The 24,691-nt window shown below is 42.9% G+C and overlaps 4 protein-coding genes across 4 annotated transcripts; 2 read left to right on the top strand and 2 right to left on the bottom strand.

Moving 5' to 3' along the window:
• Positions 1-6,054: 6,054 nt before the first annotated feature.
• Positions 6,055-8,387, bottom strand: phax (phosphorylated adaptor for RNA export). Its single transcript, XM_084573265.1, has 2 exons — positions 8,236-8,387; positions 6,055-8,065 (listed from the first exon to the last, which is right to left on the bottom strand). Exon 2 carries the CDS (start codon positions 8,056-8,058, stop codon positions 6,838-6,840), a length of 1,221 nt encoding a protein of 406 aa, XP_084429391.1. The 5' UTR covers positions 8,059-8,065; positions 8,236-8,387; the 3' UTR covers positions 6,055-6,837.
• A 365-nt stretch (positions 8,388-8,752) lies between these two features.
• Positions 8,753-13,911, top strand: pmpcb (peptidase, mitochondrial processing subunit beta; the record flags this gene model as incomplete). The annotated part of the gene is given in 14 exon segments (XM_084573194.1): positions 8,753-8,767; positions 8,769-8,885; positions 9,225-9,362; positions 9,739-9,825; positions 10,350-10,479; positions 10,744-10,942; positions 11,058-11,137; positions 11,273-11,385; positions 11,766-11,909; positions 12,486-12,646; positions 12,747-12,832; positions 12,912-13,000; positions 13,318-13,393; positions 13,714-13,911. Coding segments are annotated over 14 exon segments (1,500 nt in total). The 3' UTR covers positions 13,779-13,911.
• dnajc2 (DnaJ (Hsp40) homolog, subfamily C, member 2) lies at positions 13,864-20,857 on the bottom strand. The gene is made up of 16 exons (XM_084573193.1): positions 20,663-20,857; positions 19,161-19,351; positions 17,910-17,985; positions 17,726-17,824; positions 17,400-17,622; positions 17,243-17,308; positions 17,000-17,091; positions 16,727-16,848; positions 16,362-16,511; positions 16,156-16,244; positions 15,850-15,919; positions 15,522-15,703; positions 14,831-14,931; positions 14,491-14,601; positions 14,170-14,330; positions 13,864-13,999 (listed from the first exon to the last, which is right to left on the bottom strand). The coding sequence occupies exons 1-16, from the start codon at positions 20,715-20,717 to the stop codon at positions 13,931-13,933; spliced, it is 1,857 nt and encodes a 618-aa protein (XP_084429319.1). The 5' UTR covers positions 20,718-20,857; the 3' UTR covers positions 13,864-13,930.
• Positions 20,858-21,123: 266 nt separating this feature from the next.
• Positions 21,124-24,637, top strand: psmc2 (proteasome 26S subunit, ATPase 2). The gene is made up of 12 exons (XM_084573783.1): positions 21,124-21,283; positions 21,586-21,623; positions 21,706-21,787; positions 21,926-22,025; positions 22,252-22,383; positions 22,482-22,554; positions 22,675-22,770; positions 22,883-23,047; positions 23,136-23,223; positions 23,337-23,539; positions 23,673-23,769; positions 24,356-24,637. Exons 1-12 carry the CDS (start codon positions 21,214-21,216, stop codon positions 24,511-24,513), a joined length of 1,302 nt encoding a protein of 433 aa, XP_084429909.1. The 5' UTR covers positions 21,124-21,213; the 3' UTR covers positions 24,514-24,637.
• The last annotated feature ends 54 nt before the right edge of the window (positions 24,638-24,691 follow it).

The following is a 24,691-nucleotide window of genomic DNA, read 5'->3' as shown; positions in this document are numbered from 1 at the left end:
CTTCTCTCTCACTATGCATGCGTCAGTGTGCTACCACTGTATAGCATGTTATTAGCTGTGTTTCCCTCTCTCCGTCTTTAGTTTTTATGAGCCCTCCGTACACCCACTAAAGCTTCCTACAATGAATATTTTGAATGCTAGCTCTATTCATTCTATTAATTCGTTATCAGTCTCCCATGTAACATGCATCAGCTGTACCTCATACTCTTGTCTGTATGCTTCAGTCAGATGCATGTAACATCACATTCCTCCTGCTGCTCTATCCTCCTCCTCTTCTTCTCTTGTCTTTTTCCTCTTTCTGTCTCTACCTAACCGGCTTCACGAAGATGGGGCCAGCGTATATGTGCTGGGTTCTGCTCAAGATTTCTTTATGTTAAAAGAGAGTTTTCTTAGTGCTGTTCCTGGGGGGTTCACCTTCCATAATTTATTAATTATGGAAGCAATAATTATTTATTTTTGTTTTTTTTGCTATACTATGACCGCAGACTCATTTGAACTCTGTGTGTGCGTGTCTGTACACTTTTAGTTTAATGTTTGCAATGAATGAAATAAAGTCACTTTACACAGTAGTGAGAAGGTGCTGGAGAGATCTGCACCTACCATAGCTGCAGAACTGCTGCTGCTGCACAGATCTCAACTGATTCTATGTAGTAGTAACTAATAGTAAGTCATTTATTTGAAGAGTCAAATCCAACAATTCGAACCATAACAGCTCGCATCACATGGTTTGTCACAATAAAATAAATCAAATTGTTTTTCCCCTACGAATCTTCAGGTCTCACCTGATAAACGTTGCTCACTTACCTTCCTCTTCAGCCATCTACGCTAGAGAAGAGGCTGATGACCAGGTGCTTCAGAGGCAGAAGAGCCTTCAAGCTTTCTCCTTAGCCAAACTGAAAAATCTGTGATTACACTAATAAATTCCACTTCTTTGCTCAAATGTGTGTTAATAGGTAATCCTCTGGGGACTCTTAAAGGAGTCCTTAAAAGCATCTTTTTTTATCTGTGTGGTTTTACACATTGGAAATTTGCATTTGATCCATCACTGGGAAATCGTGGACAGCGTCTAGGAAGCAGTTTGGTAGGTTAGGTGCCTTGCTCAAGGGCCCTTCAGTCATGGATGCTCAGGGAAAATGCTGCTTATTAGCCACATGCATTTACACTGTCCTACGCTACTCACTACCTCAAGGGGGAAACTATAGGAACTAAGACAAAAGCTCCCTCTCTGAAGAGCTCCCACAAGAACATCTGTTTGCATCCATTCTCAGTTCCATTTTGAAGGCTAACATGCTGCAGTCATTCGCTCAACGTACACTCATTCAAGGTTCCTCTTGTGCATGGAACATACTGTACCTACCCTCAAGTAGGAACCAGCACTGCAACAAATGGAATTACTGTGATGGATCAGCACGTGTGAACTGATAAGCTTATATTGCATTTTACTTTTGCTTGTGTGATCATCAGAGGAAAGAAAATGTTTCTGAGCAGGTTTTTTTTCTCCTTCTCTAGTTTGTGTAAGCGGTTCATTTCTCCAACAGTAATAGGAACTCTGGAAATATTCCCAGGCTCCGAAAGTATCTAAAGGGAACTAGAGTTCATGGGTTAGTGTCAGGTTTGGGGTTGGATTACTAATGCAATTTACTAAGACATCATTCTGGATAAGCCAGGTAAGCTAACTTGGTATAGAGAGGGGGTTAGTTAAAACTGTTCTCTGCTCTACCCCCACCAGTTACAAGGAAATATTGGATCCTACACTATACTTATTTGTTTAATTATTTTTTCCAACGCTCATGGTCCTACAGGAACACTTCACAGAGCGGTTGGCATGGAAACTTGGAGTATTCACAAGTAAAAAGTAATAGTCATATACTGTTTCCTGTAAGTAAAACGAACCTTCTCAGGAAAAATGGACACTTGAATATGCCCCAGTATTATATTAACTGCCTAAAATAACTGAAACCATCCTTGGCTGGTTAAAAATTATTTCATGTGTACTTTTCGTGTTTTAATTTAGTCCTATCCACTGACATTGAGGGGGTGGAGCTTATACTGAACCCAGACACCAGGGGGAGCTCTACATGCTTTGGCTTCACTTTTAAGGAGCATTTGCATCGTTCATCTTTATACAGTCTATAGTCCGCATGCATTTACTGATAAACTTTTTAATTTTAATTAATTTACATCTGCATGTGTGATCATTAGACGGAAGTGGAGCAGTTTCTTCTGATTCTCTGATTTCTGACATACAAGGGATTAGTTTCTCCAGCAGTTATAGGAAATTTTAAAAACTTCCCAGGGTCCAAAAGTGAACTGAGTGAACTGAGTTCTGCTACTCAAACGTAAGTTGTTAGTATCAAGTTTGGGGTTGGATTACTTGTGCAATTCAGAATATTTTCTTTCTGTTTGACTGTATAAGGGGTTTATGTGCTGGATTAGCCAGGTGGTATGGCAATGGGATTGGGTTTCTAACATGGCGGTACGAGTTCGGCTCAGTGGGGGCATATGCAGGTGCAGGACAGGTTTAGTTTTCAACCTTTGCAGAATACTGTTTGAAGCACTGTGCATGCATTCAACAAATAACAGTCTTTTTCCATTATAGCAGTTACAGTGAACAACAGAAAGGACTTAGGCTAACACTGCAACTAAAGGAAAATAGGTTGCCATGTACAGAGTGTCTCTCAGTAACAATAAGAACAGAGTCTTTGGACTAAAGTGACATCGTCCCCGGAGCTTGCACACTTGAACGTGATCCATCGTTCCCCCTTTTTTTTTTCCTCCTCCCAACTGGGTCACCTTTGTTTTAGTGAAAGTGATGAGTCACCGCCTCTTCTCAATAGTCCTCTGCCAATGTTATCTAACCCACCTTTACCGCTCTTCTTTAGCGTTCTTCTAGCCACTTGCAGTAGCTCGGAAAAAAACACATGTTTCGGGGAAAATTGCAGCCTCCCTCTATCTCTCTCTCTCTTTCTCTCTCTCTGGGAACACACATCCGTCGTGTAATTGTGGTGGTGGTGGCGTTCTTGCCTCTCTGTCACCGTCTCCCAAGATTAGCCGTGAAGGGTCAGCAGGGGTGCACCGATAAACTTAGACTGCATTTTACTTCCGCTCGTGTGATCGTTCGGAGGCAGGGAAAAACTCTTTGAGCAGTTTCCACTCACTCTCTGATTTGTGGCATATGAGGCGGTGAGCTGTTCATTCATGACACAGCTGGATAATTGTGGACGGAACTCGGAGAGCAAATGCTCAAAGAGATGCAGTATCTCTCAAAACCTCTCTCTCTCTCTCTCTAACACACACACACACACACACAGTTGCTGGAGCGATTTTTGTTGACAGCCTCTCTGAACGCTGACATCATGCAGCACCTCCCCACCTCACCCATAGATACAAGTCTTTCAGCTCCGGTCCTGTTTGATCCAGTGGAAATAAGAAACAGCGTGTTGTATCCAGGCAACAAGTTCGTTGCCAGGTGACAGATACAGAGGTCCTGAGACCAGAGAGTGTGTGTAACAATTCCCCATGAATAAGACAAGGCAGAACATCAGTCACCTCCTGCAACTCACACATTTCTTTGATAATTCTGCTTGGATTATCTTTCATATTAAAGCAAGCAACACACACGCGATTGTTTGCCCGCACATAAGCCCCCTTCTTCTGTAATGCATGCAACAAACCCTCTGCACGTGAGCAGATGAAGTGACAGTAAAACTCGGTGGCTGGCAACTGAACCTTTTGTGAACTTTAATGAGCTCGCCTAATTGCCGCATGGAATCATGATGTACACAGCGGTGGCTTATCAGAGAAGACATATCCGCCAGCAAATATGAAAACAGCCGTAAGTGGTGGGATTATCAAACATGTTTCTTGCCAGAACGCTGGGCCTTTCATGTGGCAGCCATGAGCAGAGATAATGATCATTTCCTGGGCGCTTCAGCTGACAAATCCACCGCCACCATTAAAGGCTCCCACTCCCCCCCCCAGAGCTGTGCTGTGTGGGGCGACTGCGTACTTTTACTTTGATTTAGATGCAGCTGTGTTAGCAGGGGGCATTTGTTTACTGAGACAGGTTTAAGTCAAGGAAAAATATATTTGTAAAGCCAATAGCGGATGGTACACTGAATGCTAGTTTACGCTAATGAGTATTTATTTGGTTTTCGTCAAAGCCGCATCAAATTATCACCTGACTTTGACTTCCCCTCAGCTCTATGGAGCTTTTCAGCCTCTGTTAAGCTCATTGTTTCGGTTTTTACAGGTTGCTTTCATCAACCAGCCATAAGCAGCACAAGCAAAACAAGTGAGGCTACATCCACTGTATGGACAGAAAAAGGAAAACTTGTGACTAAATGGCAAAGAAATTCAAACACTTAGAAGCCAAAGCCCCAACAGATTCCCACAAATGTTGGTTGATATAAAAATTGAGCAAAAGGGAGCTGGCTGATGGTGTCCAACTTTTGGAAATTTTTGGATCTGGCATTTGTGTGGACACGAAGCACCACAAAGCACCTACCTAGACCAGACCAGACCAGGCACCCCCCCATCCCATAGCAAGGACACTTCTTGACACAGACACACAAACACAGACACAAACACAAAAACGCATTAGGAACAACTCAAGAAAAAATGAAGAACAGCACAAGGTGTTGACCCGGCCTCCAAATTCACTAGATCCCAAACTGATCAAGTATCTGTGGGATGATCCACAGAGGTCCCTCCCCTCAACCCATAGGACCCAAAGGCCCCCACTAACAACATTCTGTTGCCAGACACCACAGGACACCCTCAGAAGGCCCATGTCCATTCTCTGATGAGTCACAACTGTTTTGGAGTAATACAATATTAGGAAGGTGGTCATAATCGTTAGAGAATAATTTCTCTTCCCTATAGATAGTTTGTGTGGTTAATGTTAGATTACTACTGGGGTCAGTTATCTGCCCTATTTTCTCTTTGAGAAACATGCCAAGGCCATGGTCCCTCTTTTGGCGTCTTCAATCTCACTGTCTGGCTGTCAACAGACACAGCTGGAGAGTTAGCTGATAATGCCATCCGTCACTGTCCGACAATTTGTGTTTCCTAGCTGGTGTGAGTCCTTATCTTCATGTTTATGTACAACAGCGAATTGGATGTTGACACATCTCCCCTTTGCTGCCTCGGCCCACCTTTCTGGTATAAGAATGTGAGCTTTACTGTTTGTCCCTTAGAACTGAGGTGAACTCATGCACTTATGTTGTGATGACGAAGCTTCTGTTCTCCTCGTACGAGCCTAAATAAACTCCTTCAAGCATAAGACATACAGGACTTTGGTACTTCTTCTTCTTTATCGGCATCACCACAAATTCCTCCCTAACAATAATGTTATGCCTGATCAGTGTGCTCAAGGGTAATATAAGTACTTGTGTTAGCCGAGCCAGTGAGTCTGACAAATTGAAAACCGAAAGGTGTTTCTTGTTTACGTTCTTAAAATGCAAGCAGCATATATATGCCCAGCTATCAGAGGGTGGGACACCATCAGCCATTTTTTGATCTCAGCTTCCCTCAATATTTGACATAAATTTGACAGGTGACAGGAAGCATGACTCTGAATGCTTATGTTTTGTGTTAATGTGTCGTGGCGTAACAACAGCATAAGGTGTCAGACAATTATCTAAGTCGAAATAAATGGTAATCTGGCACAACCTACTTTAAAAGCATTAAGTTAGTGGACAGCAACAGGGAAGCAGACACGTGAGACAAAACACATTCATCCCACATTTATTTCCCTGCCATGTGAAAGAACGGCAGTCATGTCAAGTTGCCGGTGTTGCCACTAACATAATCAGACCGTTGCTGCCACCCTCTGGCTGTAGCTGGTAACAGCCAGAACATTTTAAATGATTAAAAATATTGAGATGGGAACCAACCAAACTGTGTACACAAGACGTTTTTCAGTTCCAACTAGAAAGCTTTTTTTTTTTTTTTAACAACACACTAATGGTGGTGAAATAGAGAAAATGTGTTTGATCAGTGCAGATATTTGAACTGTAGATGGAAATGTGATTTCTCTTATCTTATATGCAGGAAATAGCACAGACTGGACTCGAACCCAAGCCACTGCATTGCTACAGCCGCTGTTCATTTTGCTTGCAGAGATCCTGTATTTTTTAAATTCCTGGATAATATTTTATGTATATCTTATGTATATGGTTCCTTCATTCATGCGATCCTTTAAATACACAATGTAAGCTAAGACATATTGATCTGTGTAACTACTTTTTGCATTACATCCTTATTTAGTACACAAAAGGTCATTGGTAATAGAGGGAAACTGTATGTGTCTGCCATCTAGTGGACAAACTTCTGCTCTACAAGTCTCTGTCTATCATATTTTGCTTGAGGTTCTATGCATAAAAAAATTTGTTATGAATCTCAGGCCAATTATACATACCTACCACCTGTCCTGGTAGCAAACCTGCATCACAATACTAAAATAAAATAAAATAAAAATAGCCTCAAACCTGACTTTTCCTTGTATGGAGCTAAATTTATTTATTTTCCGGACACAGTCACATACATGAATGTGATTAATCAAGACCGCATAATCAAAAGAAGGGTGCTGTATTTGAAAACCAGAAAACTGTTTTTGTTTAATCATTGTTTGATTTTAAAGGTGAACACCATCAGCATCACGACAGCTGAAATCAACAAACCCATGCTGAACCAAACAATGCATCTGTTAACGTAAGTGCTCCTTTAATTGCTAAGCTTCAAAAAAAGAAAGAAAAAAAAACACACCACATTGTGACTCTGTATTCATTAGTTTTACAGTGTTTTAAGGGTTTCATTTAAATCTTAGTCCAGCCCTCAGAAGACCTCCAGGTCTGCAGAGTTGTACACCACCGCTGTGTCCTCAGTGCCCACAGCGACTTCTCCCTGAACCTCCTCTTCCTCCTCTTCCTCTGCAGCCTCCTCCAGTGACTCCAAGGCCTCATTGGTATCACTAGCAAAAGTCTCCCTGGAGACGTCATCGTGCTCCTGCAGGTTCAGTGTCCCGATGGCTTGTTTCATCTTCTTGGCCACCACGTGCCGCCTCCTCTTCTGGGCGGCCTTCTTACTCTTGCAGTCTTTCTGTTGCTCCTCGAAGAATATCTGCCTGATCTGGGCCTTGGTGATGCTGGGTGTGTTCTTCAGCAGGTTGAGATACACCCCGCCTGGCGTCCGTCGCCTGCTGCCGTCCATGGTGTACACGCCACCGCTCTCCTCCAGCGTGGCGGTCTCCCCGAGCAGTTCTATGGCCTTCTTCTTCCCGACGGTTTTGACAACACGAGCTATCAGATCTTTCTTAGGCTCCCGCAGCCTGTGAGCGATCTCATCCGTCACCTTGTCGTCAGGGTCGTCCTCTGTGATCTCATACCGGCCCTTGATGTCCATCTCAGCCAGGGGGCCAAGTCTGTCTTTAACTGGCCTCTTCCTCTTTGAGTCCCCTCCTGCTCTCTCGTCGGACCCCCGGCTCTTCATGTACTCCTCCAGCTCTTCATCCAGCATGCTCACTTCTCCTTCTAGCTTGGACTGCTGCTCCATCTCCCTCTCCTTCTCCATCATCTTACGCGCCAGGACAAAGTTATAAGTCTCCACATTTCTGCTGGACATGCCAACACCCTCCATGCCAAATATGCCAAGTTCTGCAGTTATAGCGTCTTGACACTGCTCCTGGACCACGGAGCCCCAGATGTTATTCACCTTGCGGCTTCCTACTCCTCCGGGGCAAGGCACAGGGGTCGGCGCTGGCCGGGAGGAGCACGCAGGCGGCTGCGGAGCGTTGATCACTTTCTGGCGCTTCCGGCGCCAAACTGCCGCGTCGTCATCCGACGAATCCGGGTCACTGTCGCTGGACTCCGCTGTCCTACCGGTGCTGCGGTAGGCGCTGGCAGGAGGCTGGGCAGAGGGTCTGGTCTGGAAGGACTGGGCGGTAAAAGCTGGAGGAACCTGAGGTGGAGCCTGTGCTGCGGTTCCCATCTCAGTATCCGACCCGGAGATCTCTCCATCTTCCAGATCACCGTCCATTAGAACTCCAACATCCGCCATTTCTTATCTAGAAGCCACACCAAGAATAATGGCTGTTGACTACTGTTTTAACGCATCAGCTAGTATTAAGGCCACTCATTAGCTGTAACAGCTAACTCTCTACATTAGCAGCTAACAATACCGCAGAACTTCATATTAAACTGAAGAACAAACGCCTCTGGGTTGAAAGAGAAATACCTTCAAATGTATAAAACAGCAACAGACTCGCTACTCTGCACGGAACAGCACTTTAGTGTTTCTTGGTTCTTCCAGTGTCAATGAAGTGCTATTGAGAGGTTGTAGACTAGACTAACTTGAGACCCTCCGAAGAAAATTCGCGCTAGGCTAAATCTACACTTCCGCCTTTCAACTGTCAGGCCTTTTCAAAATAAATGCGACAATGGAAGCACAAAAATAAAGTGTCTTAGGTAATATCTCGCCAGCAGTACAATGTCAATAACAATAACAAAAATTATGACACTGCTTTGTAATACTGTGAAAACATTGTCAATTGCAATTTTTGGGAACACATAAAAATAACAAAATAACATATATATATGAAATATAATATAAAATATAAATCTTTATATTCATATAGTTTGTTACTTCAACTAATTGTCGCTTTATTCTGTTGCTGTGATAATTTTCACATGTTTGTACGTCTCATTTTTATGTCCTTTATTCCGTTAAACAAGACATTCGTCATCTTTGGCGGATGTTGCGTCATCAAAAACAGCGCTTGCGCAGTGTTACAGGTAAACATTATGGCAGCGTCCTTACAGCGCCTCACTTCTGCCGGGAGATGTCTTCTTCAAAGACATTTACTGAAGACAAATTCTCTAAGCAGGGTAAGTAGAATGTTTCACGTTACGTTTTCAGTCCGGCGGCTCCACCAGAGTTCATTGACACCCGTCACTTCACTGCCTAACCAAGGAAAAACCTCTCGACATGGCCGCTCAGGATCACTGTTTGCTAACAGTTAAAGTTAGCTAACAGCCGAGGCATGCAATGCTACACTAAGATGAATTTGTCGTTTTGCCTGTATAATACAGAAAAAAATATCGACGCCATAGTTTAATTAATTTAAGCTTATATCAATGAGCTAACATAACAGTTGACGTGAGTGTCCGAAATTTTGAAGTGTCATGGTGACTTGCAGTGAATTCCTGTCTGTCCTCCTCCTGCAGCTCCCTGCTGGGCCCCACAGACTCTTGGCTACTCAGGCTGTTCAGCAGGTGGCTCTAAATGTTCCTGAAACCAAGGTAACCACTTTGGAAAATGGACTCCGGGTGGCTTCCGAGGACGCTGGGCTTACCACCTGCACAGTAAGTTAAAGGCAGTCCACCTAAACATACTCACACTTGCTGTTTGATCCTACTACTTTTATGCTTTTACAAAAATAATATGCTAAAGTGACAATTAAAGCTCAGGGTTCCATGAAGCAATTCATTTCTTTGTGGTTTTGTGTGAAGAATACCTTTTTATAACCTTTCAAACTCTTAATAAGAAGAAAATATTGTCCATCTCAAAAGTAAAAAAAGTATATCTATTATATTCATCATTGATTTTCTTGATTATTTGAAATCTAAGCAGAATAGTTTACATGTAACTGCCCAAGACAGTGCCTTTATCATTTGCTAATACACTCAACTGTTACAAGACTGGCCTGTAATCATGTGGATCATCTCGGACCTCTTCCAGGTGGGCCTGTGGATAGATGCCGGCAGTCGCTATGAGAACGAGAGAAATAATGGCACAGCCCACTTCCTGGAACATATGGCATTTAAGGTGAGGCGGTAGGAACGCTGCAACATTTGTACGTCTGTTTACAGGACTTTCTGTGCTATGTGGGTTATTGACACATTTGCAGAACGAGAAAGAATATACACTCACAGGTCATTAAACGCTACATTGTTTTGGGTATTTGGCCTTATCCACTGACTAAATGTGGTTGTATAAATAATAGATACGTGCCGGTACAACACAACACAATACAATTCTGTCGTACTACAACCCACAGCTCCCAGAAGGAAAACAGTTTAGTAGACAGCTTTCTGTTTTTTATTTAAACTAATGCTGAATACTATAGCTTTCATGATAAAGTGATTTAGTGCAGTACTACTATTACATTAATATGATTTCCACTCATGTATCAGTGACTGCAGTTGAAAAATGCCATTTGCACAAAGGCCACTAAATCTCATCTAGACACAGTGGAAGTTTCAGGTGCAGCCATTATGCAAAACAGTTTCCACTGGTTGTTCACATCCCTGCTTGTATGTGTGTGTGTGTGTGTTTGTGTTGGGGGACAGGGCACCAGGAAACGCTCTCAGCTGGATCTGGAGTTGGAGATTGAGAACATGGGGGCTCATCTGAACGCCTACACGTCTCGGGAGCAGACTGTGTACTATGCCAAAGCTTTCTCTAAGGATCTTCCACGAGGTACAGAGGAGTTTAAAATTACAATTGGACCACGTTGGCCACGATAGACAGAATGCAGTGCAGTAAACAAGATGTCGATTTAACCACCAAATGCAATTTTAACTAATTTATCCTAGTTTTCATGTGAAAAATAAAAACATTTTGGCAGAATGTTTTATTGTCATTTCACATTCTCAAATGTATTGTCTACCACTGACATGACCTCAAACAAGTGTCACAAGATACATAAGCATAACAACATGTTATGTGTTTTCTGCCTTCAAGCCGTGGAGATCCTGGCTGACATCATCCAGAACAGCACACTGGGTGAGGCTGAGATCGAAAGAGAGCGAGGTGTGATCCTCAGAGAGATGCAGGAAGTGGAGACCAATCTGCAGGAAGTGGTCTTTGACTACCTGCATGCCACAGCGTACCAGTCCACAGCGCTGGGCAGGACCATCCTGGGCCCTACAGAGAACATCAAGTAAGACCTAATGTGTTATTCAGCATTAGTCAGCTGCCTTGGTTTGGTCTGGCTGTCCTGCTGTGCTGTATACCTTTCCTTCATGCTTTGAGTCAGTTGTGTGTTTGTGTTGCAGGACGATCAACAGAGGAGACCTGGTTGAGTACATCACCACTCACTACAAAGGACCCAGAATAGTGCTGGCTGCTGCCGGAGGTCAGAGCCGATTGTCTCCTCACATGTTGTGTTGCCATGCAGCTAGATCTTATACAACAGCCAAACAGTATGTAGAAAAGTGAAATGAACTAAGCTTAAAGTTGTTCTGAGTTTCTGTGATCTGTCTCTGATCAGGAGTTTGTCACAATGAGCTCATCGACCTGGCCAAGTACCACTTTGGAAAACTTCCTGGCAGATATCAGGGTGAAGCTCCAGCACTTCCTCCATGTCACTTCACAGGGAGTGAGGTAAGATAAGATAAGATAACATAGGACCTTACTTATCGCAGTGGGGGAATTAAGGTGTTACAGCGGCAGGGAACAACAGTGCAAAATACAAAAAATAGAATAAGGTAAGACAAGAGAAATTATATAAAATGAAATACAATCAGGGTAAGAAGAGAGGCAGATGAAGAGATGCACCCATCATGCCTAGTGCGTACTGTACAAGCCTGTGGGGGCAGTGCTATGATCTGGGGTTGATAAATATTTGTATGGATTATCGTTAATATCCCATCGTAAGTTGACCGTTTTGACTTGATATTTAAGTTTCTTCCCGTGAGGTATTTAAAAAGCCCTCACAGTTCATTTGATGAACGCTGCTCAGTTCCTGCGTGCTGCTGTTTCAGATCCGTGTGTGCGACAACAAAATGCCTCTGGCTCATATCGCCATCGCCGTGGAGGCTGTTGGATGGTCTCACCCCGACACCATCCCCCTCATGGTGGCCAACACACTCATAGGAAACTGGGACCGCTCATTTGGTGGCGGCGTGGTGAGTGCCGAGGAAACACTCATAGTTCATAGTTAACGCTGTTGGAAAAAGTACACTCTTTCTGTGGACCTACACTGCAGGAACTGAGAACACTCGTAGTAGTAGTAGTTCTAGTTCTAGTTCTTCTTCAAACTCTTTTAGGTTCTTGTTTTAGCACATACTACATGGTGGGTACATTTCCAGTACAAGAGAAAGTGTTTAATAATTGATCTAGAATTAGGTGTTGGTTGACTGTGTTAGACTTAAAGAATTATCTACATCTGGTGTTATTGTATGTTGTTATACCACCCAGCAATAGGCTATAACTATCACATCATTATTGTTATAGAATACATGAACCTTAAAGGCATGAAGTTCTTCGTGAAGCACAATGGGTAGTTAACCTCCTACTCTGAATCTGATTTAACCTGAAAACTAAAACAAAGTCTGAACCCTCAAATAACCAAATTAAAAGTCTGTGCACATAAACTGAGAAACACATGTACACACATACACTTGATCTGTACACCATTAAGTTGCCATTTAGTTTTGGAACTATCTCATACATCTCTGTTGGTTTCTGTCCTGTGAATCTAGAATCTGTCTAGTAAACTGGCCCAGATGGCCTGTCAGGGGAACCTGTGCCACAGCTTCCAGTCCTTCAACACCTGCTACACAGACACAGGCCTGTGGGGGCTCTACATGGTGTGTGAGCCCGGCACCATCAACGACATGATGCACTTCACTCAGATGGAATGGTGAGTGCAGTCACTCCTGAAGGCCTTTTAATAGTTAAAGGTGCAGAAGAGATGAGGAAACTTTAAGTGTATTTAATGTACATATTTTCTTCCTGGTCAGGATGTCTCTTTGTACAAGTGTGACAGAAAGTGAGGTGGCTCGGGCCAAGAACCTGCTCAAGACCAACATGCTCCTGCATCTTGATGGTAAGGCAGCACGAGGGAGAAGTACGGGTTCATAGAGTTTCTGGTTTTGTCATCATGTAACTGGAAGTGCTTTCTCCAGGATCCACCCCGATCTGCGAGGACATCGGCAGACAGATGTTGTGCTACAGCCGCAGGATCCCGCTGCATGAACTGGAGGCCCGAATTGATGTGAGTAGATACAGTTAACGTTGTCTTGGTTGAATATGGAGCAAAAAAAATAGAGAATATTTGACTTGTCAGAATGTATAAATTATAAACTATAATCTTAAAAAATCATTGTGTCGACTTAAAAGATAACACGGCATTCACATCATGTCATTACAGCTTGTTTCTGCTGCCCCAAATGTCTAAAAAGATGTTGGTTTACAGTTCAGACTGAAACTCAACCACTGTTTAATGTTCAGTCCATCATATCGATTCCCTTCCATGTGGTCTGATGTGCTATACTGTTGCAAAACCCAACAATATGTAATCCCTCTCAACAGGCTATCGATGCTAACACCATTAAGGACGTCTGCACCAAATACATCTACAACAGGGCTCCTGCCATTGCAGCAGTTGGTATGTAGTTGTTTTGTAATAATGGATTTCTAAGGAGTTAAGAACTCATTCTTCTCTGAGCATGCAGCTTTTCCAAGTCAACACAATGTGATTAAAATAATTATCTATTGCTCATAATTGCTGTGAGTGGATTTAAAGGGGATCGTTATAATTTGTGTTACTGAATTTATTACTAAGCATAATTGCTGTAAAGGTCAGCTGCACCTTCATAGCAGGTTAAAGTTTTATGATGTGCCCTTGTTTAGATTTGATGCCGAAATCTGAGATCTTGTGTTATTAATTGCAGTGTCACTAAAATATATATATTTTTTATTCTCCAGGTCCAATTGAACAGTTGCCAGACTACAAACAGATCCGCAGTGGAATGTTCTGGATGAGAAGCTGAGCGGAACAATCGACTGTACAGCAGAAACACAAACACAATATTTAAGACATGTCTCTAGTTCTTTTTTTCCTCCTTTAATTTTTTATTATAAAATAAAGACCAACACAATAATGTTAAAATAACACAGATACTATCATCTTTTGTGGTTCTTGTCATTTTTTATTCTTGCCCGCCACTTGTTCCTGAGCAGCTTTCTTGGCTTTAACCATCTCCACCAGTTCCTGTCAAAAGAAACAGGGAAACATGTTAGATTCAAATGATAACATTACTATTTAACAGCACAGTTACAAAGTAGCGCAAGACTGACGCCATGGTTTTAGTTATGTGTACCCAATAAACTGGCATCAGACAACGTTCACAAGGATTTAAAGGACAGACTGCATCAACGTACCTTGTATCTCTTCATACAGTCTTTCTTGCTTCGTCCGGGGACAGCCGCTGCTATCTTCTCCCACCGCTCAGGTGTGCTGACAGGGTAGGTCTTCAGGGCCTGTTCCAGAAGTTTCTGTTCCTCTGTGGTCCAGGGGGCTGCGTTACTATCACTACCAGAGGCTACGGGACCAGACAGAGCAACACAATAGTTATGTTTAGTTGACGTTAGGATGTTGGAATGACCAGCATCAACAGCACCGCAATAGTAGTCATGGAGGTCTTCAGGAGAAATAAAACTACTACAGATCTGCTTTGACAGATGTGTTTTTGTGCCGTTTACCATCAAATCTCTCTGAGGGATGAGCGTTGTCTATGGTGGGCGGCACTGAACCGTGTTCCTTCTTGAACTTTTCAAAGGCTTTTTTGTTGATCTCATCTTTCTGGCCTGGATCTGTGGAAAGCATTTCACAAACCTTTTAAAACAATATCGATCAAATATTTTACTGGAACGTACATTTTGTCTAGTATTAGCAGAGACATGTGGACGGTGCATCTTAAATAGCCTAATAAAGTCCTACCTCAAAAGAATTCAGCTTCAGCTGTGACTATTTAAAGCTGGGATGCAATACCGAGTGGTGTGTGTGTAGATTGAGGGAATCTTTCTTTATGCGTGAGCTTACCGAGCCGTTGCAGATTCTTAGCTTTGTTGATGACATCTTTGGCTGTCCTCTTCATGCCGCTGGTGGAGTGCAAGTTCATGTAATTGGCAATAACTTCCCACCTGGCAAAAAAAAGAAAAGAAATTACATATCAGATTTGAATAAACAAAGTAGGACAGACAGATTAACAATATGAGTCTCAGTATTAGGGTGATGACATTAATCTTCTCTTTCCCCGTTCTTGTATTAACAAGTACCTGTGGTCACAAAGGTGTGTCTCTACATGTGTTCCAATTCAGCACTTGAGATTCAATCTCAGTTTCATGCTACGTATGCATTGTTATTATTTATTTCCTCTCTGCCCTGACCTTAGTTATTTTAGAGACCTGGACAAAGCTCAGATTATAACTAGAAGCTTAGATCCTGCTGTGTGGTCACTTTCAAATATGGTCCGACATATATCACTCAAATGCACCCTGGGTGTGGTCACACTTGTGATCCGATTGCCCTGGACAGGTGTTAATGCAAGGTCTAAACATGGACTTTATGATAAAGAGTCCCATCCTGTTCTGAGGAGCCCTTACAAATTTGCAAGTACAGTATTTTTTTTCCCCCCACATAAAACAACATGATGTAACCTCTGCTGAAGACCGAGGCGAGTACCATCCTCTCTAATAAAAGAGAACACATGGTAAGCGGCTGCTCTCATTACCTGGCGTTGGTCCCAGCGGGGAACAGGTTGACTGCTTTGATGAGCAGCTGGAGGTCTTCCTCGTTCCAGCCCTTTCCCCCAGCTCCTCCTCCTCCGCTGGCCTGGTCGGCGCTGCGAGCCGCCTGCCTGGCCTGGACCTCGGCGTCCTTTTCCCTCTGCAGCTGGGCGTTCACTTCCTGCACCTGTGACAGACACACCCACCTGTTGGTTTACTACGTACTTCATGTATGACTTTCATTTACTAATAATGTAAGATAAACCAAAAATGCTAAAAAAAATAAAATAAAATCTTGAAAGACAAAGTGTTTTTTTTTGTTTTGTTTTTTACCTGCTTCTCCACTGCTACCTTGCTCTCCTCTTTAGAGCCAGATGCCAGGGTTTCATTCAGGGACTGCAGACTGGAAATAGGACACAAAGAAATGCATGTCACCCTGCATCACTAATGGGGATAATCGCATAATGCTGACAGACAGCATCTTTATTTGCACATAACCAATTCTAATGTGTATATTAATGAGCTTGGAGTACATAAAATGATAAAAGTTTAAACTGCTTCTGACTAACACTCATGGGATGACATACACAAATGTCTCTAAAACAATTCCGATAGTATTAAAGTTCATATTTATAGTACCTAGTGAGTTCCAGCCGGTCGCAAAGTTTCTCCACTTCCTCCATCATCTTCACGCTTTCAGCTTCATTGTCAGCAAAGTAATTCCAGTTCTGTAGATGAACAAACGGTTTGAAGGCAGAAAACACAAACGCCCATTTCAAAAGTACTAACTGATCAATGAGCAAAGCTTGAAATATCTGAGACTGAGTGTTTCAGCGAGAGCTAACCTTGCATGTGGTCCTGAGTTTCTGCCTCTCCTTCTTGATGGCCTTCTTCTGGATCTCCTTCTCTTTCTTTGCCTGCTGTGCTGCTTGCTTGGCCTCCTCGTCCTCCTTCTCCTTCGCCAGGCGAGCAGCCTCCAGCTCTGCCTGCCGGGCCTGTCGGACGCACACAAAAACACGCACTTAAACGAGTGGACGAAGGATTTGTTCCATTTATGTGTTCCTGAGCAAATATTCCCTGATGTTTCATGAAACATCTGAAGATATTTCTGTTAATAAACCCAGTAGATGATGATTCAGGGCAGTAGGCAAGACCTCAATACCACAGTCAATACTTGATTCATGCTTCAACAGTGAGAATGTGAACATACCCTGTCCTTCTCCTCCTGCTCTCTCTTCTTGGCTTCAGCCTTAGCCTTCTTCTCCGACTCCTTCCTGGCCTTTTCCTCTTCTTTGAATTTCTTTATTCTAGGATCACAGCTGTATGCAGTATCTGCAGTCAAATAAAACAATCACTTATTTTCAGCAGAGACTCATAAACCATGTAGTGTATTAGACACAATTTTCCCTATATGGTCCCTGTATGATATATCTTAGTGTGTTTATTAGAATCTGCAAGTGTGTGCAGCTCTGAGAGACTGTACCAACTAGTGTTCGTATTCTGTTCATCTCCTCCTTCTTTCTCTGCGCCCTGGAAGCTCGATTCTGCTTTTCAATCCATCTCCTCTCATCTCGACTGCAGGGGAGAAAGTTAACGCGTCAGCTTAGCATATAACAGCGTGTTTCACTGCAGTGGACCGGTGCTCTAGGTTCTGTAAAGCGTCTTGAGAAGTTTTAAATCGTTATACAAATAAAACTGATTTGGACATCGGTGATAAGCAGCTTACCATTCAGCCTTTTCCTTTTCCTCTTCATCCAAATATGAGAACTCCCTCCATGAGTCAAAGTTGTACCTTTAATAGTGAAAACAACAGTTTGTCTTTGCCTCTGGTTATTTTTAACTCACAAATCAACATGCAACAGAAATGAAACTCTCTCTCTTACCAAAAAGAGTAAAAATTATCCACTTCTTCGAAAGAGGACTTCATGGTCCCGAGGGAGGGCACATGCTTTTTGGAAGACCACCTGGCATTTCTCTCAAAAACAGGAGTGAACACCTCAAAAAAGTTTTCTTTGCCTTCGCTCTTAGAAGGCACTGCGTTGTCGAAGGTGGGATCGACGCTGTCGAAGGCTCTCCTTTTCACAGGGTCGAACAAGATCTCTGCAGCTGAGGTTCAAAGGCCACAAGGAGAAAACACTGATATTCAGTGTCAGGGCATTCCAGAGGTAATGTTAGTGAGTTGATAACAGCTGTAACTTATAATATGTACCTTTAGTTATACAGGTGAAGTAGTCATTGTCTCCTTCTACAATCTGCTCTCCTGCAGCTTTCCTTTTGTCAGGATGGTGCTTCAACACAATGGATTTGTCTGTAAAAGAACGGCAGAGGATGAGTTGAACCTCTCAGTCAACCAGAGAACCGATTAATGAGAGCAGTGGAGGAAACATACTTACGGGCAGCTTTAATCTGTTTCTGTGTGGCTTTATACCTCAAGTGAGGGAGCCCGAGGACAGCGTAGTGATCTTGATTCTGACGAGTTATGGGAAAAACAACAACAACAGTCATATTTCATTTATAGTTTGAAGTGGATAGGATATTTCATGTATTTATGTGCGGGGTGTCAGGGAGTCTCTAGCTCCAGATAATAAGACTGAAGCTTAATCAATAGTTGTGTGTCACTTCTACACAGTAGCTACCTCATAGCACCAGACCCTACACTGTAGCCTACACCGTAACCTGCACTGCCACATCGCTGCAATACAGACCGTAACAGCTGTGACTGGTCCGAAATGCATTTCCTTGTTCAACTCCAATATGAGCTGCTCAGTTCCATACTACATTGTGTAAGTAGAGTGAACCTTAGCAAAGCTGACTAGTCGCCACCTGCTGTTTTAGTGTTGTAATTACAGAACACACTGGGCACAGATGTTAATGCCCCATTGCAAGAGTATAAATCAAGCTTAACATGCGGTAATAGAATAAACTTTTCAAATGTAGAGACAAAAATACACATAAGCTGCAACCTTTAATAATAATGTTTCTGTACGTGGAGTACCTCAGGGGTCAGTTCTTGGTCCACTACTCTTCAATTTGTACTTGTTTTCTTTAGGCAATCAGTATGCTTTTTACACAGTGATACCCATCCCAGTCCCCCTGGAGACTTTTGTCATGTGAAATAAGTGACTGAATGGGCCCACATGTACAAACTTGGATATCCCAAAGCTTGTTCTTAGAGCAAGACCAATGCTCCGAAATCCAAGAGTGTGTCTTTGGTTTGAACTGGAAAAGTCACCAACATCAAAAAATCTGCTTTTGAGTCCTAAGCCTTTCAAGTCACTCAAAGAACAAAGTGTACCTGGAGTCTTGTATCAGAAGGATGCAGAAAAAACTACATATATCCATTTATTTCTTGTTGCATAATTAAAATGCCGCCCTCACTGCTCTGCATAAGACTACAGCTAATCCAGTTTTTAGATTATTAAAGTTTAAAACAGACCCTTGTTTTTTTATGTTACTGACATTTCTCTCTCTCCTTGTTTAAGCCTTGTTTAAAGAGAATCCAAAAATGACCGGGCATGGTTACAGATAAAATGTCTTTTTAGTGGGATTAAAGGAGGAAAACAACCAAGGTATGCTTGGTTGAATCAGTCAAACTGCAGGGTGAAATGAACACGGGCTTCAGTGTTTCAGAAACCTTCACATACCTTCCAGTCTTTGGGGTCGAGCGTTCGGAGCATGGGGTACTCCTCCAGCTTCAAGTCCTCATCCTCCGAATCCTCGGAGGACTCCTCTTCGTCCTCCAGCTCCTGGAATGAGGCCGACACATTCCTGTTTCTCCTCCTCACGTAAGCCTCGAACCATCGACCGACAGGCTCCAGCTGAACCTGCACAGACGCTGCGGGAAGACGAAAATGATATTGTTTTGCTCGTTAAGTTTGAAAAAGAATATACAAATTTAGTCTAGAAGATACAGGATTCATCAGGAAGTCGATACCGATACTATATTTGAATAGTTTTTCCCCCCAATACCAGATATACTAGCTGATATTTTTTAATAAGGATCCCTTCAATTTGGGTTATGACTTTAGACAGAGGATTAGATTATTATTATTGAGGTTTCTTGTAGCCTAATGTCAAGGCTTCTGCACCCAAAGAACAAGAAAATGTATGTAAATCTGCTGCGGAATGACTTCAGACAAAGGAGGACATTTGGTTTCTGGGATGGCTCACTCAGAGGGCAGCCCTAACAGAGAGATAATCTCAGAATGACCTCTGGGGAGCCGTTCACACCAGACATTTAGAGAATACGCATGAAAGAGGATGACTGATCTAAAAGTTAACCCTGAATGTGGTGCAGTTCTCATTCACAGCTCCCAGAACTGCTCTTGTGGGATTACTGCTGCCAAGTTATTACGGTCACAGGTTCACTTGTGTTCAAATGTGTTTGGGTGTGTTCAATACACAAACAAATGATTACAATTGACTGAGTGTATAATTAGCTTAAGAATATTCTGGTTTCCATACACGCAAGCAGATCACAGTTTCAAACTCAGTTCAAACTCATTTAGTGCTCGCTTGATTTTGACTACAGTTACAAGGATCCGGTTCTCCTTTTGTCTTTAGTAGAGAACAATGGGTTTAGTTCTGTCTTTGTGGAGCCAAAAGTCCCAAAACCTTTAGAGTAAGATAAAAATTGGTTACTTTCCGTTTACATCCAGCACACATGGAGTACACTCAGAGCTGGCGTTTAAAAAGCTTGTTTTTGTCTGAGGTGGTGGCAGGTCAGACCATCTGAAGGTACAACAGGTGCTCCGAGGTTAAGTAACAGCCATTGGCTGTATATACAAAGTAACAGCCAGACAGTGAATGCATGAAACCATAATAGGCTGCGAAATGCCAAACAAGCGTGTTAATATCAAACGCTGTGAACTAGCCGGTGCAGGTAATGACAGGAGCTCTAATAAATCACTGTTGCAGCCATGAGTGGGCAGCAGCTAGGTGACATTATGCAACGCAATACACAACATTTGGTATAAACAGAGAAACAACACAAAGTAAATAGGTAACTGGACTGTTCCAAGCTTTAAATTAGGCGATAATGTTAGTTTAGTCCTTGCTGCTGTTTAGCGGCATGCTATCAAGTACAGTCAAACTGGAACATTGGTAGCTTAGCTAGCTACCTTCCTCTGGCCTTTTCGGTACCTACCGGCAGCGGCTTTAAAGACAACCGTTTCGTCGCCGTCCAACGCTTCTAACAACATCTTAGAAAAACTGGCCACACCAACATTCAGGTGATGAAAGGGTCAAGTGAGAGCTACCTAAAGTGCTTAAGTTTGTGGCCCGCTCACTAACACACCACATGGGCCTCCCTTTACAAGTGCCTATCCGAAAACGAGCTCTTTTGCTGTCACGCCGTTGACTACTCCGTGTTATCATTAGAGTTCCGCCTTTTCAGTTCCGCGGTAAGTATTTTTTATTATTTCTTCACACAGTGAAATTCTATTCAAATCTAATTGATGGAAAATAACAAATAACCTATTTTAATCAAAATTTCCAATTTAAAAATCTAAATTATAAGAAAACGGTGTATTTGACAAAAATATTTTAAATGAGGTTCATCTTCAATACAATTCCGTCTTGTATTTCCGGTATCTGGCGCATAGCGGCGGAAGCCCAAAGCTGCTGTGTAATTGTACAGTTTAGCTGCCGAAGCAGCTCAGTTTCTTTGTAACAAAACAGTTTTCTCCCACACTAAATATGCCGGACTATCTGGGAGACGACCAGAGGAAGACTAAGGAAGAGGAAAAGGACGACGGGCCTATCAGAGGTTGGCTATATCCCAAATATATATTTTATAGCCCTTTACTGAAAGGAACGTCGACATTAGCTAGCTGTGTAGCTAACGTTAGCTCAGCTATTTAAAGAAACGTTTGTTATTTACCCCTCTTTAGGAGAACTGCTGCCATTTAAAATGTGTTACATTTAGTATGTTTATGGTGGAAATCGTTTAGATAAATCTTGTAACCACGATGATACCGCACTGCTCAGTTCGACAACAATGCTAGCGGCCCACCGACACTGTCACTGAGTGCAAACTCATGTATGTTGTTTTCTTTATCTTCATCACAGCTTTGGATGAAGGAGACATCGCTCTGCTCAAAACATATGTAAGTATATGCAAGAATTATTTACATTTGCATGAGTATAATAACTTTAATGTTGATCAGATGTGTTGATGTTTATCACCAGGGTCAAAGCACCTACTCCAGACAGATCAAACAAGTAGAAGATGACATTCAGCAGCTGCTCAAAAAGATCAACGAGCTGACAGGTGGGTGATGCATCCATAAATACACTTGTAGGGCAAATTAGTTCCTATTCCTAAGCTATTCTCAGTCAGTCGCCAGCTCCAGATGCTGTGACCGGAGCTGTGCATGAAGTGATTTGTTGTGCTTTGTGAACCTACCAGGCATTAAGGAGTCAGACACGGGCCTTGCTCCACCTGCCCTCTGGGATCTGGCTGCTGACAAACAGACTCTGCAAAGTGAGCAGCCGCTGCAGGTTGCAAGGTAAAACGAGGTCCTTGTGTTTCCCAGCTTCCTGTTTTGATGTTTCAAGTGATACAACTATTTCTTATAAACTTTCTCATCCCTCCTGTTGTATTAATATGAAAGTCTTGTGTGTGTAACATCCTTAGTCAAACCCATTTCAAACCTTTACCTAATCCTATTCATCACAGAAGTTCAGATTTAGGCAGATTTAGAATCACCAGTTTTCTTTGTCTCATTCATCCAGATGCACAAAGATCATCAATGCAGACTCCGAGGATCCCAAATACATCATCAATGTCAAACAGTTTGCCAAGTTTGTGGTGGACCTGAGTGACCAGGTGGCTCCGACTGACATCGAGGAGGGCATGAGAGTCGGGTGAGGCGAACGTATTATTGAAAAAAAGCCGCACATCTGTTATTTATGTCACCTGGTGACGCGGCCTGCTAAGTGTAGCGTCTCTTCTGCTCCTCCAGCGTTGACAGGAACAAGTATCAGATCCACATTCCTCTGCCTCCTAAGATCGACCCCACTGTCACTATGATGCAGGTAAGAATGGAGCTTCTTTGGACTATTTGTGCTTTATAATAAATCATGAAGAGATAAAATGTTGCATGTGTAGCGGATCATTTTCAGACTAATGCTTCTTTTGTCCACATGCTGTCTTAGGTGGAGGAGAAGCCTGATGTGACCTACAGTGATGTTGGTGGATGCAAGGAGCAGATTGAGAAGTTGAGAGAAGTAGTTGAGACTCCACTGCTCCATGTGAGTGTTTCAGCCTTTTCCACATTTAGTTTTTCCTCATCAAACACCTACCAGGTGTGAAGCTTGGGGCTCCACCTTGACCGATCATTTGTCTTTTTCTTCTTCTCATCAGCCTGAGAGGTTTGTCAATCTGGGTATCGAGCCTCCTAAGGGTGTTCTGCTGTTCGGGCCCCCCGGCACTGGGAAGACCCTGTGCGCCCGCGCTGTGGCCAACCGAACAGACGCCTGCTTCATTAGAGTCATCGGCTCTGAGCTGGTGCAGAAGTACGTGGGAGAGGTAAGATCGCCAGCGAAAAGGCCTGCTGTGGTTTAGATAGTTAATGATAGCGATTGTCAGAAACGTCAGATGCTGTATTTGGTTACAGGGAGCCAGGATGGTGCGTGAGCTGTTTGAGATGGCCAGGACTAAGAAGGCCTGTCTGATCTTCTTTGATGAAATTGATGCTATTGGAGGTTAGTGTCCCTTGTAGTTCCTTTTTTTTTTAATATATATATTACAAATTTATTAATTCTCTAATGCCTGTCCCATATAACGCCTGGTAACCTGTTGCTGTTGAACTTGCCAGGTGCCCGTTTTGATGACGGCGCTGGTGGAGACAACGAGGTCCAGAGGACCATGCTGGAGCTCATCAACCAGCTGGACGGCTTCGACCCTCGAGGCAACATCAAAGTTCTGATGGCCACCAACAGACCAGACACGCTGGACCCGGCCCTGATGAGACCCGGACGTCTGGACAGGAAGATCGAGTTCAGCCTGCCTGACCTGGAAGTGAGTTGGACGTGCAGACGTATTCTCATAGATGACGCCAAAATCTGTCCAGAATTACAACTTGGACTCCTTCTGTGTTTGCATGCATGTGTTCCTTGTTTGTCCGGTTCAATCATTGCTCTTTGCGTTGCAGGGCCGCACCCACATCTTCAAGATCCATGCCCGTTCTATGAGTGTGGAGAGGGACATTCGCTTTGAGCTGCTGGCTCGTCTCTGTCCCAACAGCACCGGTAAGACTCATTCGGCAACATTCGTCCCTCTCATTGGTCACTTGTCCCAAGACTCACTAAACATAGCTATGTAGATTAGTTAAAGGGGACCTGTTGAGCTTGTACTAGCGTAAAAGATACTGTTGAAAGCATTCCCTGTGAGTCAAAATCTCAAGCTTCAGGCTACCCTGGCCAAGAGATGGGATTTGAAGAGGCAGGATCTGAAAACTAGATTCAACTAAGGGGCTCCTTAAAAGCCAGATTTAAATTGTGAATCACAAAATTGTGCACTAGTGGGGTTATAAAATTAATGTACAGAGCTGGAAGTGAGCATGATAGGCTCCTTTTTTAGGTATTGTAATGCTGATACGTGGCCACAGGGGTGCAGTCTAACAATATCCTGTTGCTGTCCAATGAAAACCATGCTGCTCTAAAATACAACTCCATCTCTGTAACAGAAACACTGCAGAATGTTTGTCCAAATCCTGTTTAACTTAGTTAGAATAAAGTCTAAATCTGATGATATGAACAAATGATTAAATATTTGTAAAGTAATACTTGAAAGTCGTTCTTCAGACTGATTTTGGTGTTGTGTGTTTCCTGTCAGGCGCCGAGATCCGCAGCGTCTGCACAGAGGCAGGCATGTTCGCCATCAGGGCTCGCAGGAAGATTGCCACAGAGAAGGACTTCCTGGAGGCCGTCAACAAGGTCATCAAGTCCTACGCCAAGTTCAGCGCTACCCCAAGATACATGACCTACAACTGAGAGTGTGTGTGTGTGAGAGTTTCTAATGTGGGTTTTCTTTTTTCTTTACTTCAAAAGAAACAGTCAAATAATTGTCTCTTTTTGCCGTCATTCTTGTTCACTTAAAAATAAAGTTTATTCCAGATTTGAGTGTCTTTGTAAAATAACCACATGGTCACTAGAAATGCAGTACTAGAAG

The sequence above is a fragment of the Chelon labrosus genome (genome assembly GCF_963514085.1).
Source record: "Chelon labrosus genome assembly, chromosome: 23".
In the NCBI taxonomy this organism is placed as follows: Eukaryota; Metazoa; Chordata; class Actinopteri; order Mugiliformes; family Mugilidae; genus Chelon; species Chelon labrosus.
The sequence above is the reverse complement of the archived record's forward strand: the minus strand, read 5'-3'. Positions and strand labels throughout refer to the sequence as shown.

Excerpts from the sequence above, each read along its gene's own strand:
- phax (XM_084573265.1), bottom strand. The coding sequence starts at position 8,058 with ATGGCGGATGTTGGAGTTCTAATGGACGGTGATCTGGAAGATGGAGAG.
- dnajc2 (XM_084573193.1), bottom strand. The coding sequence starts at position 20,717 with ATGTTGTTAGAAGCGTTGGACGGCGACGAAACGGTTGTCTTTAAAGCC. Across the intron at positions 15,920-16,155 it reads GACCGGCTGGAACTCACTAG|TCTGCAGTCCCTGAATGAAA; the intron begins GTACTATAAATA and ends TCCTATTTCCAG. Across the intron at positions 14,602-14,830 it reads TAAGAATCTGCAACGGCTCG|ATCCAGGCCAGAAAGATGAG; the intron begins GTAAGCTCACGC and ends TGCTTTCCACAG.
- psmc2 (XM_084573783.1), top strand. The coding sequence starts at position 21,214 with ATGCCGGACTATCTGGGAGACGACCAGAGGAAGACTAAGGAAGAGGAA. Across the intron at positions 22,555-22,674 it reads CCACTGTCACTATGATGCAG|GTGGAGGAGAAGCCTGATGT; the intron begins GTAAGAATGGAG and ends ATGCTGTCTTAG. Across the intron at positions 23,540-23,672 it reads TCAGCCTGCCTGACCTGGAA|GGCCGCACCCACATCTTCAA; the intron begins GTGAGTTGGACG and ends TTTGCGTTGCAG.